Genomic DNA, 16,807 nt, shown 5'->3' with positions numbered 1-16,807 from the left:
CTGCATGTGCCAAATTCTACAGCTTCAAATCTCTCTGGTAGCACTGAAAATACACACAGAGTAAGGGCGGCAGTATTTGGCTTCCTCTAACTTCAACATCGAACATTTGTAAAAACGAGGAACATCTTAAACAGGGTTCAGAATTCAAAGCAAAATTCACGTACCCAAGCTGAAAAAAAGAATTTGTGTGAATCCTGGCAAACAGGACACACACAGCTCTGGAAATACACTCCAATGTACACATTTCCCTTTTTTTATTGCTCTGCATGTGTTGCCCTCCTCACCAAGCTGATTACTTCATTAAACTGAACTGGTTTGGTTATGCCTGTAAAGTCTTAAAAGACATGCACATCCTCAAAGTAATCCATTTGGGTATGCCCCTGTGGCAGTAAAAGGAACAGATGGTGGGATGCGATGACTACGATGCCTCGGACACATCAGCTGTCTGGAGAAGGTGTTCCAGCAGAGATTTCTCTATGCTACATTAAATTTTCAAGATGTTATTGTGAGTGTAAATAAGCTTTTTGAGTGTATTAAGTTCACCCCCAGGTGAAGAAAAAGTGCGTTGTTTTTTGGCTTTTTTTAACTCTCTTGAAAGGAAAAGGATGAGGACAACTCATTGCGTTTGAAATCTCAAACCTTCATTCAGTGAGCTATCTGCCAGATACTAGCAAAGCACCACAGGCCAGAAACTTCGTCTTCTGCAGGCTTTGTACAATTGAAATCTCCTCAATAAATAATATAAGCAACTCAGGGACATGCTTTGACAGAAGGAAATAATAAAACTAATTAGGTAGTAAGATCAGATTCAAATTGCTCCTGTGCCTGTTGATAATTCATAACATTCCCGTATTGTATCTAGAATAGTCTCTTTGGTTGGAGTGGGAGTTGTTTTTCTTTTACTAGAGATCTATGCAATATAAAGGATTTTTTCTGGGGAACACTTCTTCTCCTCCTTCCTTTATTTTAAGTGATGGGGGAAATTAGGTTAATTATTCCCCTGTTAATTTAATTGTAGTGTACTTTAATAAAATAAAACTGGCTCATTTAAGTCAACTCTTGAAAGGGGAAAATAATTTTATGTGCCAGGAGGTATGTTTATTTTTAATTAGGATTTTCACTTAAAGACTTTTTTTAATTTAATTCCATTTTAATTCAGAGGAGGTGAAGCATTTTATGTATTAATGGGATATGAGACTTACATGTAGGTCACCGGTTTGATTTCCTTCCAGATCTGTAGTGAATGAAAGTTGTTAGGGTGCTGAACAGCTGTTAGTCAGAATGAGAAACATGATGGTCTCAGTCATCGTCCTTGTGAGCAGGTGTCCAAATGAGAGCAACCACCACAACTGACATTAATTGACACCTGCGTTGGCAGCCTCTGCCAAGGAGCCAAGAGCAGGAGGGATACGGAGCCTGCACCGTTCTCTTGTTTCCCACCATGGGCACTGCAGCACTGAGCTGATGCACAGAAAGACACAGAGAAGTTCTCACTGAGGTTACTGTTATTCTGGGTCTGTTGTCCAGCCTATTAACCAAGCACTTAATTCATTACGTAATTACAGTATGTGGTTTATTTCATTCAGCATATTGCATCATATTTATAAGCAAGTATATCAAAAGACTCCAAAAAGGAGTTAATTAATTCAGCATCACTTGGCCTCACCGAGTTGATGGGAGCGCGGTGACCTCCCAGTGAAGGTAAGTGAGCTCCAAGAACCATTTTCCATCGGCTGCCCCGGTTACGCAGTAAGTCAGAGCCCGCGTTGCACACTCAGGGCACGCTTTGCTTGCATGCCTGTCGTGGGTGCGGAGAGCATCCAGGATTGCTGGGTTTGGACTGCAGATGCAATGCTGCATCTGGTGATTTACAGGCAGTAGCTTTTACATGAGACAATTTGAAGTGGAGGTAGATACTACTATTCACCTTCAACCACATATTGAGGGACAATTAAAGAATAACCTTTTCACTGATAATAACCATCTAGCTGAGCGCTTTCTGTCACTCCTACCACTGTAATGTTTAAAGACTTCCAGACCACACTGTCTAATAATCCAGCACTGCTTAATAATACAGCCTCTTAATAAATCTAATCTGGAACTCTGCTCACAACAGTAGAAAGCTCCCTTGTTTATAAGAAATTACAATCAAAAACTCTTCAACTAATGTAATTAGTTGTCTTTGTAAGTAACCTATCATGATTGTATCTCACACCCAAGCCCCAGTGGTATGTCACAGAGCAACCTCATATTCACATCAGTCACTATCTTGTGATCTGCTCAGACAGATCAGCACCGAGGGCACACTGCTGTCGTATCCCTCAGTGCATGTTGTACACACAGATAAAGACTTCCCAGCAGGGAGGAAAACAGGACTCAGAAATAATCCACAGACACTGTCAGGGGCAAGTTCACGCCAGGATCTCCTCCTCCCTGCACTGATTCTTGCCAGTTCAGAGACGCACAGGGCTGATCAACAGGTACCGGACTCAACTGGTTGTACAACAGACTTTGTAGTTATTCACCTTAGCAGCAGTAAGTGCCACGACAGGGCGTAAAGATCATCACCAGAGAGGGGCTCTGTGCAGGAAAAGAGCGGCCAACGGAACCCGGCTTTTTTTCCACTGGAAGCTGTTAAACTAGGATAGCTGGAGCATGTGCTGATCCCAGCTCCGCCAGGCAAGTGAATGATCCACCCCTGCCTGTTTGACTACTTTTAAGCTTCCCCGTGGTGGGGACTCAGGAACAGCATACACCCACCCAAGGCAGGACTGCGTGCCCTGCTCCTCAGTGCCTTGTAAAGACAAAGTCAAGGATTCTTAATCCTTTCACTCAACAAGAGACTGCACAGTGACCAAATCTTGCCTTCTTCAGATGAATAAAATAATCGAAGTCAATAGTCTTAATTGCTTCAGCAAGGCAAGCAGGCTTCCTCCCTACATCTATTCACATGGCCTTTTTCCTTTTCACTGTGCTCAAACTCAATTAGATAATTGAGGAGATAACAGCAGAAAAATGTGATGAAATGTTCAGCATGATTTCTCTCTTCCCTGCCTGAGCTGTCTCTAGCCCTGAGGAAATGGTGTTACCTTCTTCCCTTCTTAGAGAAACATGTATTATGAATGACATAAACCTTCCTATTAGTTAACCCTTCTGGTTGTTCCTCCATGTCACTGACAACCTTCAGCTGCAGTTGCATACAAAAAGCACAGCTTTCAGCATAAAGCACTGCCCTCCTTTGGATTAATACTTAAAATAGCAGGTAGGCTGCAGAGCTTGGACAAACTGTCAGCATGATTCCAGCAACACCTTAGGTTGCACTTTAATAAAGCAGCATCCTGAAATGAGACTTGACATGTACAGCAAATAAGGCTAAGCTTGACCTCTTTCAATGAAAGGTGCAGCAAAAGGAAAAAGCCCATCAGGCTTCTCCATGTGGCCCGTGGCAGAATGTTTCAGCCTGTCACCACACATGGCTGAAACAGTATGAGCGTGAGGTGCCCAGGGTGCGTGGCTCAGGTACCCTCTGTGCCTGTAAATCCCAGCCAACGTGTGTGTGTTTCTGAGTCCTTGTTGAAACCAATACCCTTATCAGATTTCTTAGCTCTGCATGACAAATACACTGTTTTACATCATAGATAACTTGGAAATCAGTCCATATTTATTCCAAGCAGTGAAAAATAGTGACAGTATGGATTTATAATGTCGTGTCTTGTTTGTGAAAGAAGGCAACGCCACTGTTTTTGTGGAGACTGCAGGACACTGGAGCACGTATCTCATATACATTGTGGGTATCTATACACATGACTTGGTCTTTCTGTGATAACCACTGCTGCTACTGCAGTCTTTTAAGGATCTGGGCTATTAAAATGAATGACGACAATGGCTTCCAAAGTGCTGGAAGAGCAGAATCCACTATTGCTGCACAATCCTGGAGGCCACAAGAAGGAGTGGTGCTGGTAGGGCATACAGGAGCACGTGCAGCTCCTTGGAGCTCCCAGGTGAAGCAGTGCCATTCTTCGGTGGTGCAAGCAAAAGAGATGCTTCATCCCTTCTCTCCCCCTGCCTCCCCCAGGCAGCTTGCAATCCAGATCAAAGGGTTTTGTTGTCCGCTGCAGGGGGCAGGGCTTCGAAGAGTGAAAAGCTAGGATGAGAGGTGGAAGGTGAGAGCACAGTAGGAAGGGATTTGATCAGGGAAGTAGAAACAGATCTGGGAAAACAGGATTTAAATCACATTCAGACTCAGTCTAGTTTGAAAATAGAGTGGATGCAGCCTTTTCTCATCACATTTCAGTTTCTTGGAACAAGGCCAACCCACTTGGGCTGAGGACAGAAAAAAAAAAGTGATAATTTTTTGAGTAGAAATAACTTTGAATTACAGTAATCAGCTATGGATCTCAGCCCTCCCCACCCCACAACTCCTAAAGAGTGTGAGTGAGTGTGAGTGTGCTTTAATCTGTAGCCATGCTTGGGTTTTCAGCTTTACACAATCAGTTCAGTCTTAGAATTTTGTTCTGCTTTGGGCAAGTCAGGTTAATGTTCAGAGTCCAGCCAAAAAACATTAAAAAGGCTTCAGTTTAGCAATAATTCCTGCACAGTGAGCGTGCTGGGGTTCACTAGGGGATATTTGTCTATCTTGTTACAGGATTTGACACCAGCATACTACCAATCTGTAAGGATTCCTTAGGCTGGATGTTCAACAAACTTGACATGAACTATGACCTGCTGCTGGATCCCTCGGAGATCAGTGCCATTTATCTGGATAAGTATGAGCCATGCGTCAAGCCTCTCTTCAACTCTTGCGACTCCTTCAAAGACGGAAAGCTTTCAAACAATGAGTGGTGCTACTGCTTCCAGAAGCCGAGCGGTGAGCTGTGCGATTTGCAGTAGAAAGTTGTTTGGGTCTCCCTCTGTTTCAGGTTTGATTGACCTGCGTATAGAGATAGTTTGGTAATTGGGAGTCAGCTGCTTTAAAAAGCTCTTTTCTGCAGCACTGGTGTGAAAGGGCATTGTGTAACAATGTTTGATGTCACAGATGAACTACATTAATGTACCTTGATCGTGAAAACAAAGAAGCAGTAAGTGCCAGTGCACATAGTCTAGAAATAAGCTCTATTGCTGATAGAAAGCTCAAGAACTTACTCTTTTATTAATGCAGAAAATAGTCAATTAGCAAATCATAAATTAGAGAGCTGACATTATGTCAGTTTGGTGAAAAGAGAGGAAGAATGGTTTAACAATGAAAATGGCCCCCAAACACTGTTCTCAACTACAGTGTGTTGCTTTTTTTTTTCTTTAATTAGCGGAGCTAATGACATAAATTTGTTTTGCAGTACAGTACCAGCATATGGGCTTCTTTCGTTCCCAGGTGTATAGTAGTCTACATTTCATGTCAGTAGTGAAGCCAGTCATTACAGAGTCTGTCCCGTACCATCTGGAAACTGATTCTCATACATTATATTTTAGGTCTTCCTTGCCAGAATGAAATGAATAGAATTCAAAAGCTAAGTAGAGGGAAGAGTCTGTTGGGTAAGTTCGATTACTTGTTATTCATTTACTCAACTAATTAAAGCTTCTGTGATTATTGTAACTTTATATGCAGTAATGGTTTTTCAATTAGAGACTAATGTTTTGAGTCAGGAATATGCACCACGGAGTGTAGGCCTGACACTATGAAATTAAACAAATAATGAGATAGCAACATACAGAACAGGTGTCAGCATGGCAACGGGTTCAGAACTAATTTACAGCTCTCCAGAAAAGCAAAGCCTCGTCTGCACAGAGCTTCATCACCTCATAGGTCAAAATAAGTATGGAGGCTGTTTGATAGTCAAGCCTCCCATTTTTGAAGGGTGACTGAAGGTGCCACAGTGCAGGTTCATGTCTTCTTCCAGTTATGGTGCAATGCATGCAGTCTTTGGGGTTCAGTTTTGTGTAATCACCCTTAAAAATATTTCAGTATATTCCATGTATCTGAAAACAGGAATTTATATCATCACACTTTAGGCAGCCCTGCAGGATGCTGTATGCTGTAAGATGTGATGATGCCTGCCCCTCTCTCTGTTGACTATTGGGAGCCTGAATTGATTCATAACTTACACTACTCTGATGAATATCTAAAATTAGGTGCCCCATATGGCATTTTCCCATTTAATTGCTTAAAAATCAGGTCATTGAACTGAGTAAATGTAAGGTAATTAATTCCATACCCTAAAATCACACAGTGTTATGTAGCCTAGTGTATATGTGGTGGTATCTTATTGAAACTTCTGTCCTAGTGCATTTAGGTACATACAGCCAAATCACACAAGGCATACCAGTACAGATTAAAGTCTCCGTTTACAGAAAGCACTGCATTTCACCCTTGAAGAGTCGGGCTTACCTCAGACCCAGGCTGTCAGGCCCATCAGCAAGAACCCAGGTCAGGTTCTTACAGCGTCACTGCTGCAGCACAGAGCATGCCTGTCAGCTCTGCTGCAATGCTTCTTCTTAGATTGCAGCCTGCTTCTCAGGTTGCTCTCAGATTTTAGTCCAAAGTTTCTAGATGCTCACTAGCAGACCTTGCAGACAGAGCTTCTGCAAAGCTCATCTTAGCCAAACCCTGCCATTCCCAGATGCCATTGCCATTTGGACTCAACGTTCAGGTACCTTATGAACAATCCCAACCTGGATTCGTTGCTTTAAAATAAGAATAAACATTCCCAAAGGCCACAGGGACAATGGTTTATTTCCATCATCCTTTCATAGCAAGTTCACATAAAGATTAAGATATTTCAGAGTTACAGCTCCTGCTGTTCATAGCTGTGGGAGCGAAAGGAGGATTGATTGCTCAGTTGTATGTGTGCTCCATTCAGTAAATATTTTGCATTTGTGTTCGAATGCATGTTGTGGCAGAGGAAGTCACGGTGTTCTCTGTCTCATGGGTGTCATGATTTTCAAAGCCACCTAAAAGAATAAGAAGCCCGGTTCCTGATAGCTTTGGCTATCCCATATTTATTTTATGCTTTGCTGTTATTTGCTATATGCAATAAATGTCATCTAGGTTGAAACATAAGTGGTTTGTTCCGGTGTGCAGGGAAAAATGATGGCTATATTGCAGGTAGTACGACATGCAGGCAGTTGTAGCACATCACTGGGATCTGATCACAATAGCAGGAGTAAAATGACAAAGTAAAAGCAGAAAGAATGGTCCCTTACCACAAATAACTTCTAGTCAACTGTATTAAAAAAAATGAAGGATGAAAGTGGCTAAGCTCAACAAATCAAGAAGTGTCAGGTACAGGTTGTTCCACAAGCTAGAAAATTATAATATAGAGAGGAACTCTTTGCTTCACCTGCCTTGAAAGTCTGCCTGCATAATGGCACTGGTCTGTGAGATTTTAATCTGATCTCATAGCTATTTATACAACAGAAAACATTGTCTTTTCTCTTCACTGACTGAAAAATCATGCGAATGGAAACCAAAACATACACGTGACAAAAAACACACTTGTAGCAACAATAAAGATTGAAAAGAGAGATGAATATTTTCAGAGAAACTAGCCCTTAATTATTCTCTTTCCTTCTCTGTCCCTGACATATAGAGCACAGCATTTACAGTCTGGGCAGTACGCATGAAGAAGATTTCTGTTAACTTGTATCCATTGATAAAAAATGATGACTTTTGATATTTTGTTCTCTATATATTTTTCAAAACACATGACAGTTGCAACAAAGTACTTCAAAGCCATTGCCATTAGATATGTTGAATTTGGAGGCTTTCAAATAGAGTCTAGCATCCCAGGGGATGGAATTAAAAAGTAAACAGCACTATTCATCTTTTCCTACCAGATTTATCTAGAGTACAATTAACTGCAGAGAGTGTACTTTTAGAGCATACAACTGTGCAGCCTGATAATGCTTCTCCCACATCACTAAGGTAATAAATTTCTGCTCCCGTCACTGTTTTCTTCTGTATCAGCTCTGTGAATTCAGCTAACATAATAGCTAATACAAGGAGCTGTGTGCTAGCTAGCACTTAATTCTGTAGGCTTTTACCTGTGTGCTTCACTATCTTTAGCATATAATTATTCTCCCCATGTCCTCTGAGGAAGGGGAGTATTATAAAGATAAGGAAATAATGCCAAAAAAAAAAAGATATAGGTCTGGATCCATAAAGAGGATATAGATACAACACCACTGCTCAAGTTTGCATGGAATAATTAAATACTCTGTGGGACGAAGAGAGATGGGGGAAGCAGGATTCACTAGCCTGAGGCAGTTCAGTGGTAAAGCTGGTCCACCAGCGGTACTCTCCACACTTGTGCAAGAACCTCTGGAGAGGAAATGTGAACTCATTTCTCCTTCCAAAACCTGCAGGTGTTCTCTGATGCCAAACCAAATTATGGAGTGAAATGTTCCCACTAAATGGGCTGTCTGGATGCCATGCTCCAGAATAGCAGAGCTTGTAGCCAGAGCTTATTTCTAATGAACATGGGGACTGATTTGTGTAGGATTTACGGGACAGATCATCACACTGTACCACACTTGCTCCCAGTGACTCTCTATCCTCACCAGATTATCACCTGCATCTGACACATTGGAGAGGACATGCTGTAATCTTCCCTCTGATGGTTGGAAAATACTGTGACATTAGTATGCATAGCTAAATATTTAAAGCTCCAGTGTTACATGCAAATTGGCACAGATTTCCCATGCAGAAGGAAAAGTATCTTCTACTCTTCGCTGTGACCCAAAGTGTGAATCCCTTCCACACACAGTTATGTTGGCAGTGAGCCTGGGCCATAATTTATTTTTAAATCTATGGCTTTTACGGGCAGTGTGGAACATTTTAATACCTTACAAGAAACACAGTGAAACTGTGCAAAAATTCCTGTTTCAAAGAAGGGAAAGGTTGCATTGCCTGAGGAAGAGAGAAAGCATGAGACAGTTTAAAATGCAGAGGCCGTTCTCCGCTCACCCCGTAACGCCACTGAGATTCCCCCTTTGATTCTTCCCTGGAGCCAGATGCTCATCTGATATAAGAGGGGAGCTCTAGTGACACAGGTACAGCTATGTTGATTTACACCAGCTCAAAATCAGTACCCGAGCACTTTTCCCAAGGTTGTTTATAGTCTGATAAACGCCTGGCGTGCTTAACAGAGAGAAGACATGAGCATAAATATGAAAAAAAACCTTAATATTGAAATAAAGGATTGGACAGTGAGCATTAACTTACAAAAGCCTGCAAAAGTGAATACATATACATGGTTATTAGAACCATTTTTTTATAAATAGTGAAAGTAAGTCTTTGGGTAGTCATCAGTATGCTTACATTTGTATATGAACATAATGGTGGTACCTATAAGCAAACCTGCCGTAAAATCATGCTTTGAAATTATTTAAAATACTCTCACTAATGGATGTTGAAGTGGTCTCCAAAACTGATCCGATATACAAAGAGTGCAGATGTTCAAAGGTTTCTGTTCTCATCTTCCAGACCTACATTAGCAGCACTCAAACGTTAGACAAGATCTGCAATGCCATGAGTTTGGAAATTCAAGGATTCACTTTATACATAGATGTGTGTGTGAGAGAGAGAGAGAGAGAGAGATTGACTGACTTCCACTTTTACGTCTTTTATATAGGAAATCTCATGACATTTGGGCATCACCTTCTCTTTCATTTTTTCTGTGAGAAATATACTGGAAATAGCCCCTTTGACACATGAACTGTCTGAAGAGATGCTATACACATGGAACTAGTTAAAAAATTTACTGCGTGACCAGTAAATCACTGATATCTTTGACAAAGGAGAAAAATACTTTCTCAAAAATCATTTGAGACAAGAAATTCAGGGGCAAGGGTGGATTTCTGCCATGTTTCAAATTGAAGCAATTGGCAAAGAAGGGAAAATGACTGTACTGACCTGCCCTGGGAATAAAGCTAACTCATCTCGAAGGACAAGAGGGCTTTTCATATTGAAGTACATTTACTGTATCTGCTGGAGATGGTGGGAACAATAAAACAGGTTTCTCCTGAGAGCTTCCCTTCCTGCAGGAGCCAGGATGAACCACGCTCTACAAGGCTGAACTATATTGGTTTTATTTTGAGACAGATCTTGGGCTTCAAATCCAAAGACTTACTGACTTCAACTCTTGTTGTCCTTCTCTGTAACGCTTATGCATTACTTCTCCTTTTATACATAGGAACTCTCAGTAAGTCAGAAGTTGTGCTTGAGATTAGTATGAATAGCAAGCAGATGGCAGATACCTTCCAGGGATAATTACAGTGTTGTGGAAAGACTTATATGATAAACACTGAAGGAGTGCAAATGGAAGGGAAATGCAGAATTAATGAAGTCAGGGTAATAATCCAGTTGGGAAGAAAAGTTTAAAACGAGGAGTTAAATCTGAAAGGGGCTCTGTGGGAATATTAATCATTCAGGGACAGACTGAACCTCTCTCTAGTACCGTATGCCATCACCCTTCACGTGCTCTCTATGCACAAACATTTATGCACTGTGCAGTGACCAGGGTGGCTGAAAATAGTTAAACATATGCAATTTCTGCTCCCTTTTAGGCACCAGATAATCACATTTATTTTCTTGCCAACGTTGTAAAGAACTTCATGTAAATAAGTGACAAGTTCATAATACTCAGTATACCTGCTTGTTTCTACAGAGGCTTGCATTACTGATTGTACCTTATATTTTATTCAGGTGCTTTCATCCCACGGTGCAATGAAGAAGGTTATTACAAAGCCACGCAGTGCCATGGCAGCACAGGGCAGTGCTGGTGTGTTGATAAGTACGGGAATGAGATAGCTGGCTCAAGAAAGCAAGGGACAGTTAGTTGTGGTGAGTAATGATATGCTTTCCTCAGACAACAGAGGAATTAACACTGTTGTAAGCCCTGCCACTGCTGTACGATGGAGTACGATAACAAAAGTGACAACAGGGAAACATGACTACCAGTGTTCAAAGTGCTCCTGTATTTTCATATTCAGACTACAAATGGGGCCCTTATATACGTATTGGTCCTTTGGACGGGGGGGGTGCAGCAGAAGTTAACAGGCAATAACCTAAGATATTTTTGCTACCAGCCTGGAAAATGTAGTAATTTATATTAAAATTAAGGCCATTGGATTCCTATGCATCGTTATTAAGTATATTGTTCTGTATACTCTGGAATGCACATTTACTGGGACTTCATGAGTAATGTCTTTCCAGACAAAGGAAAGCTTAAACGTGTAAAATTTTATAAATTAACAACCAAGCCCAATAAAATTGCTGACAGGACAGCATTCTGTAGATATGTGAAATCACCAATTAGCTGCTGTACCTAGGCAAGCAAGGTTTCAGCCATATTCCTTCAGAGGGCTTCAGGGGTAGTAGCGGATGCAGCTTTCTTCTTCGAGAAGGAACAGAAGAAGCAGGGGCTTAGAAGGTCTGAGATGCCCAGAATAGCTATGTTTGCAGAGCATGGTTTATGCACTCAAAATCAATTTGTGGAATATTTTTAGCCTGGTTTACAGAATAGTGATGGGATGAATGTATTTACAAATGAGTAATGATTTTCTGGCCTGCATGCATGTGATCTGAGACTCTCCAGTCGAGTCTCTAGGAGGAGGGCAATGCGTAGCTTTTTATGCAAGTAAATTTTTCAGAGTAAAGTGATATATATTTATCCCAGTTCAGGATGAAAATTGAAATTTAGAGGTTGTTTCATGAAGAGCTGAAGCAACAAATTTTACAAGTAACATTGTAAATGATAGTGGCTTCAGTGACAAGGGTAGTGATGAATGAGGGGTTTGGTGTCATGTGGGGGAATGACCTTTCCCGCTCACCTGTTTCAGAAGAAGAGCAAGAAACCTCAGGGGATTTTGGCAGTGGTGGATCTGTTGTATTGTTGGATGATTTGGAAGAGGAACCTGAAGCAGCAAAAAAAGACAAAGAAGGGAAACTGAAGATTCATGTAAGAGCAGCTAATGAAGATGATGAAGATGAAGATGATGATAAGGATGATGAAATTGGTTATATATGGTAGTGCCCATCATAATGAGGACTCACGTTTTGCACAATATGGCAAGTCACATCATATCTCTGCAATTGTATCTGAGAGTACCTGGCACAAATATTCCCTCTCTACTGAGTTTAATTTTGTATAGTCTATTTAATTTGAAATACAACTTTTTTTTCCAGCAAGGACTGTTTGGAATACAGCTTTTGTTCGGTTGGTTTGGGGGATTTTTGTTCTATCCACAGGGGCAATGAATTTCATTTCAAAAACATTTCATGTCTTAATCCACACTTGCACAGCTAATGAAATATATATCCTGTGAAAGAAGAATCACAGAAGGGGCTCGACAAACCAATAAGGCTTAGAAGCCCTTCTCATGTTAGAGAATTTGTGTCATAAATTGTTACCTGGATCACATCAGAAACAGCAATTTTTCTTTCATGAAGAAGGAAAAGTAGGTGCCTCATTTTCTAGTCCATATTTGTTACGTTTCGGTAAAGAGTAAGTCCTTTGGATAGTGACTTCTGGCTGCCCAGTGCCAGGGGTTTAATCAAGAAAGAAACCCATTAGCAGGATTTTCTCTTCTTTATGTTCTCTGAGAATGAGTCCAACAGGCTTAGTCCAGCCCACACTGAAGGCAAAGCTCCACCAGAGCGTAGATCAGCTCACTGACACTGTTTATTTGGTTGAGGAACATGGCCTTGATCTTAAGAGATGCTGAGAACCTGCAGCTATCACGGACCAAGCCCTACAGGCAGGGAACAGAGTCCATCTGCCTTTCAAAGTGTTCAAGGAAAGAGTGTTTTGTGAATTTGTAGCATCCTAACCACCTCCATAGCTGTTCCTCAGCTTCTGTCAGAACTCATTTGCACTAACATCGCGCAGGCTCTGCTTCTTGCTCACACACGATGGAGCTGCCTGTTCTCACTCTTAGCAATCCCTCATTCCAAAGTTATAAAGCTGTCAAAGACATTAACCGTCAAAACTAATAAGCTGTCGTTTCTTTAATTTAAATAGTTAATATTTATTTGGCCTGTTTAAAAACGCAACTTTAGGTGGTCATGTTTCAAAAGCATAACCCCTTTGCTCAGTGTGACAAGCTGCACACTTGTAATACGTACACGTAAAAAAGAATAGTATTAAAATACAATCTGTGATTCCCTCAGCATCTCCCATATATTCATAGCTCTTCAACTGTATCACAGCATATTGACATTAAATTATTTGCTTTGTCCTTTCCCATTGCAGTTCTCTCATGCAGTAATGTACTGTGGTGACCTTTTATTATTTTTGCTGGTTTTAGAAAAAGTAAGAGGTACCTTAACCCCACTCTTGCATTAGGATGAGCTAAAAGTATTTTAGCAGTGCCTGTGATTTGCCTGTGAGTTATTCTGCAGAATGAAAAATGTGCTTATTACACAGAAAACTAATTAGATTGTATTTTTTTCCTCTGAGTTAGTGTTGGCTATAGAGGTGGAGACAGCATGGAGTCAAAACATGGCTGGTTACATATTTGCTTGAAAGCAGGAAAATGCCATGCTAGGTGGCAGAAGTCAATTTTTTCAGGACACTGGCCCAAGGGCTGTGGTCCTCAGTCCTCTCCAAAGTCAGTGCCCACCGCAGAGCCTGGCAGGGCTCTGCAGCCCCTCTCCCCCTCTGTGTAGGATCTCTGCTTTCAGACATGATCAGAAAAGCAACACAGAAGAGGAACTCCTTTCAGACACCATGTGTTGCAGAGGCTCAGTTGTTTTCTCCTCTTTCATTTCCTATTTATCTAGATCAATGACCTGAGAACAAAGAGCAAGCCTGCATAATTGTTATTGATGCAGAAGGATGTGTAAAATCGTGAAGAATTTGTTGTGTGTTGTTTCACGCCCCCACATCCTCCCAGAAATCTGCCATCACAGTCATTTGCAAAAACCCTGCAATCTGCCCTGCCTCAAATCCCTTTAGCTTTTGAAAATTTATTTAAAAATCATTGTCCATGAGCTGCACAGCACACACATATGCTTTTTCTACTTGCCTTTCATAGAAAATGATGCTGACTTGCAAGAGGAACAGATACAACCAGCATTTCTGTTTCCTTAAATAGTATGATTTTGTGGGAAGCAACTGAACACCATCAATAGCTTGCTTCGCCAACATTGTGGCTTGTTTCCTTCTGGTATTTTATTAATTAAACCCATACTCTCTGGGTCTAGCTCTGCTGTCTTGTGCAGAACCTGCCTAAAGCACAGAGTTGCCCTTTCACTCTGACATAAAACTGAGGGCCACAATCAGTAGAGTTATGCTTATCCTCCTGACTGGACTCATTCTCTACACATAAATGTTTTTTTTCTGCAGTCCTGTGTCCCTTTGCACTGGCTTATCCTGAAACTATGCCTTACTTCAAAGGCCACATAATAAATCCCTTCTCCTGCCCAGCACCTCACCAGGGTAAAGCCTGTCTAACCAAGCCCTTGCAGGCAGCTCCAGGGTCCAAGGCTGCAGCCCTTCTGTGTCACGTGCAAACATGCAAGATGGTTAAACAAAAGCTGTTAAATAAGCCTTTAAAAGTGAACGTGGACATCCTTCAGTTTACGTGAGCAGACACGCCACCACCATCCATTTCTCAATACCATCGATCCTCTCCTAGAGGTAATCTCTCACATGCAACTATTCCAAATGAGAACTGGCAGGTTTTCTGTCTTTATCTTAGACTATAAAACAATTACTGTCTCTTAGACTCACGAACTCAAACATGCTGTGGGTCCCAGTCGAATGGCACTCTGTGCCTAGCACAGCCAGGCTAGAGGGCAGATGCCTTGGCTGTTTGGATGACCCTGGTAGCACATTTCCCTTCACACAGAAACAAAAAAAAAAGCAAAACACACACACACACACGTACACACATCTTAAGCCCACTGACTTGGATTCAGGAAGACACCCCAGCCAGGCAGTCATTCAGTCACCTGCTTCAGTTGTGCAAATGTTCTTCTGAATCAGGGCCAGCGTTGGAAAAATGCCGTTTTATTGACTAGTTCAGTTGGGTTTGACTACAAGAGGGTTTAAGGAGAGTGGTGTCGAATCACAAGGTGTCACAGCCTAGTCAGGAACAGGGCAGACGGGCTGTCATGCTTGGAAGGGCAGCTCAGACTATGGATTGCTTTGAGAGCAAGTTCCCAAGCATTACAAAGCTAGTTAGCAAAGCCCTTTTGTGAGCCACTGGCATCCTCCAGGGGCTGGGGGATCTGCAGCCTATATATACATATGTATATATATGCGTGTCTGTATATATACATTTATACACATACATGTGTGTGCAGATGTGTGTGTGTGTCCAATTTGGGAAGATGCATTAAGAAAATGTTTTATTTCTTTAAAAGAAACCAGCGATTCTACCAAGAACCAGTGCTCTTCCAGATCAAGCTTCATGCTTTGTAAAGGATTTCATTTGCTTCCAGCTTTTAATTCCTTTTTTTCTTTTTTTTTTTTCTTTTTGCAAAGGAGGACTTCCCATCTGCATCAAGTCATTGACCTTCCAAACATTTTCTCATTGTGAAAATAGAATCAGAGTTGTCCCATTCTTTCAGAGACACAACCCAATTTTTAATCTCATTTTCTTTTCATATTAGGGACGATGAAATACTGTTAGGTATTGCTTTATGTTTCAAGGTGTCCTTTTAACTACCGTGGTTAAATCAAAATCTCCTTGAGTTCAGATTTCAGCACAGTTGGGTTTTTTGGGTCATTACTGGCCTTTGCTGTGAACACAAAGAATCCTTTTCCTTTTCTTTGCCTTTTTTTAAGCTATTCTGTACTATTATTTTAAACCATTTGAAGTGTTTATTTAATATTTATTCTACAGTTTATATTAAAAATGTAAAGTTTATATTTAAAACAACACTGTTTGTTAGTGAATGCTTCTCTTTGCCTCTCCAGCCTAGTCTGTTAGTCTCAGTGTACATTTCTGGCATGGGAATATTTTGATATTAGAAGTTTTGTAGCATTTTTCCCCTCAAGCAGCAAATGACATAGATCTAAGGTCACCACTTGATACAGACCACCAGATCGCTCAAGCTTAGCTTCCTACATTTGTTGGCTTTTATTGCAGTCCCTTCTGTATGCCATTCAAGTTCCTTTAATACATAGACTGCTTTGTACAGTTACTATACATCAAAAAGCCCTTTCTACAGTAGGTGGGTTTTGGTCTTTTTATACTTTTCTCAATGCTGTTGATGTCCGTTACTGTTAACCGTGTAGATCTGTAAGGAGAGATCCAAATATTACGTGTTTCAGTTTGATGTCCCTACTGTAGATGGATGTAGACTATCATAGTAAGTAGAATTGCATAGTAAATTCTGAATGCTTTTTCCATAAGGAATTAAGTGGAATGTGAGCATTTTGCTATCTTTGGTTAACTGTAAATGCTTAACTGTAGTCTGAAATAGTTGCATTTTTGTCTGTCTCAATAAATTTTAATTTGTCTGCGACTCCTTATTGCCTGTCCTCAATTTTATTAAACTTTGGGGATCAAAAATACTTCAGTACCTTGAGTCAGCATTTAATCATGCATGGAAATGGATGGTTTTTTATATTTGGGTTATACCTTGTACCTCTGTGCAATGTCAGCTGTAATCTGTGAAGTTAATGTAAGGTCTCCAGAAAGCTGTATTTCAAAAGCAGAAATGAAACCAAACTGAAAGTATTAACTGTACCAAAAATCAGAACTTTTCAAATTACATTAAAATTGATCTTTAAGGAACTAGGGGAGGGGGGGAGCTTTCCATTTTATTTCCTCCTCAGTTTGCAAATGATGTTTTTCTGTC

The 16,807-nt window shown here is 40.9% G+C and overlaps 1 protein-coding gene across 1 annotated transcript in view; it reads left to right on the top strand.

Annotated features, from left to right (window-relative positions):
- The window catches only part of SPOCK1 (SPARC (osteonectin), cwcv and kazal like domains proteoglycan 1), a 322,590-nt gene extending 306,119 nt beyond the window's left edge, over positions 1-16,471 (top strand). Inside the window, exons 8-11 of the mRNA XM_074883470.1 lie at positions 4,646-4,867; positions 5,467-5,529; positions 10,700-10,837; positions 11,836-16,471. Coding sequence (XP_074739571.1) covers positions 4,646-4,867; positions 5,467-5,529; positions 10,700-10,837; positions 11,836-12,026 — 614 coding nt within the window. The 3' untranslated portion in view covers positions 12,027-16,471. The remainder of the gene's footprint in view (positions 1-4,645; positions 4,868-5,466; positions 5,530-10,699; positions 10,838-11,835) is intronic.
- Positions 16,472-16,807: the final 336 nt, after the last annotated feature.

Source organism: Strix uralensis, chromosome 14, assembly GCF_047716275.1.
Source record: "Strix uralensis isolate ZFMK-TIS-50842 chromosome 14, bStrUra1, whole genome shotgun sequence".
NCBI classification, from domain to species: domain Eukaryota; kingdom Metazoa; phylum Chordata; class Aves; order Strigiformes; family Strigidae; genus Strix; species Strix uralensis.
The sequence above is the reverse complement of the archived record's forward strand: the minus strand, read 5'-3'. Positions and strand labels throughout refer to the sequence as shown.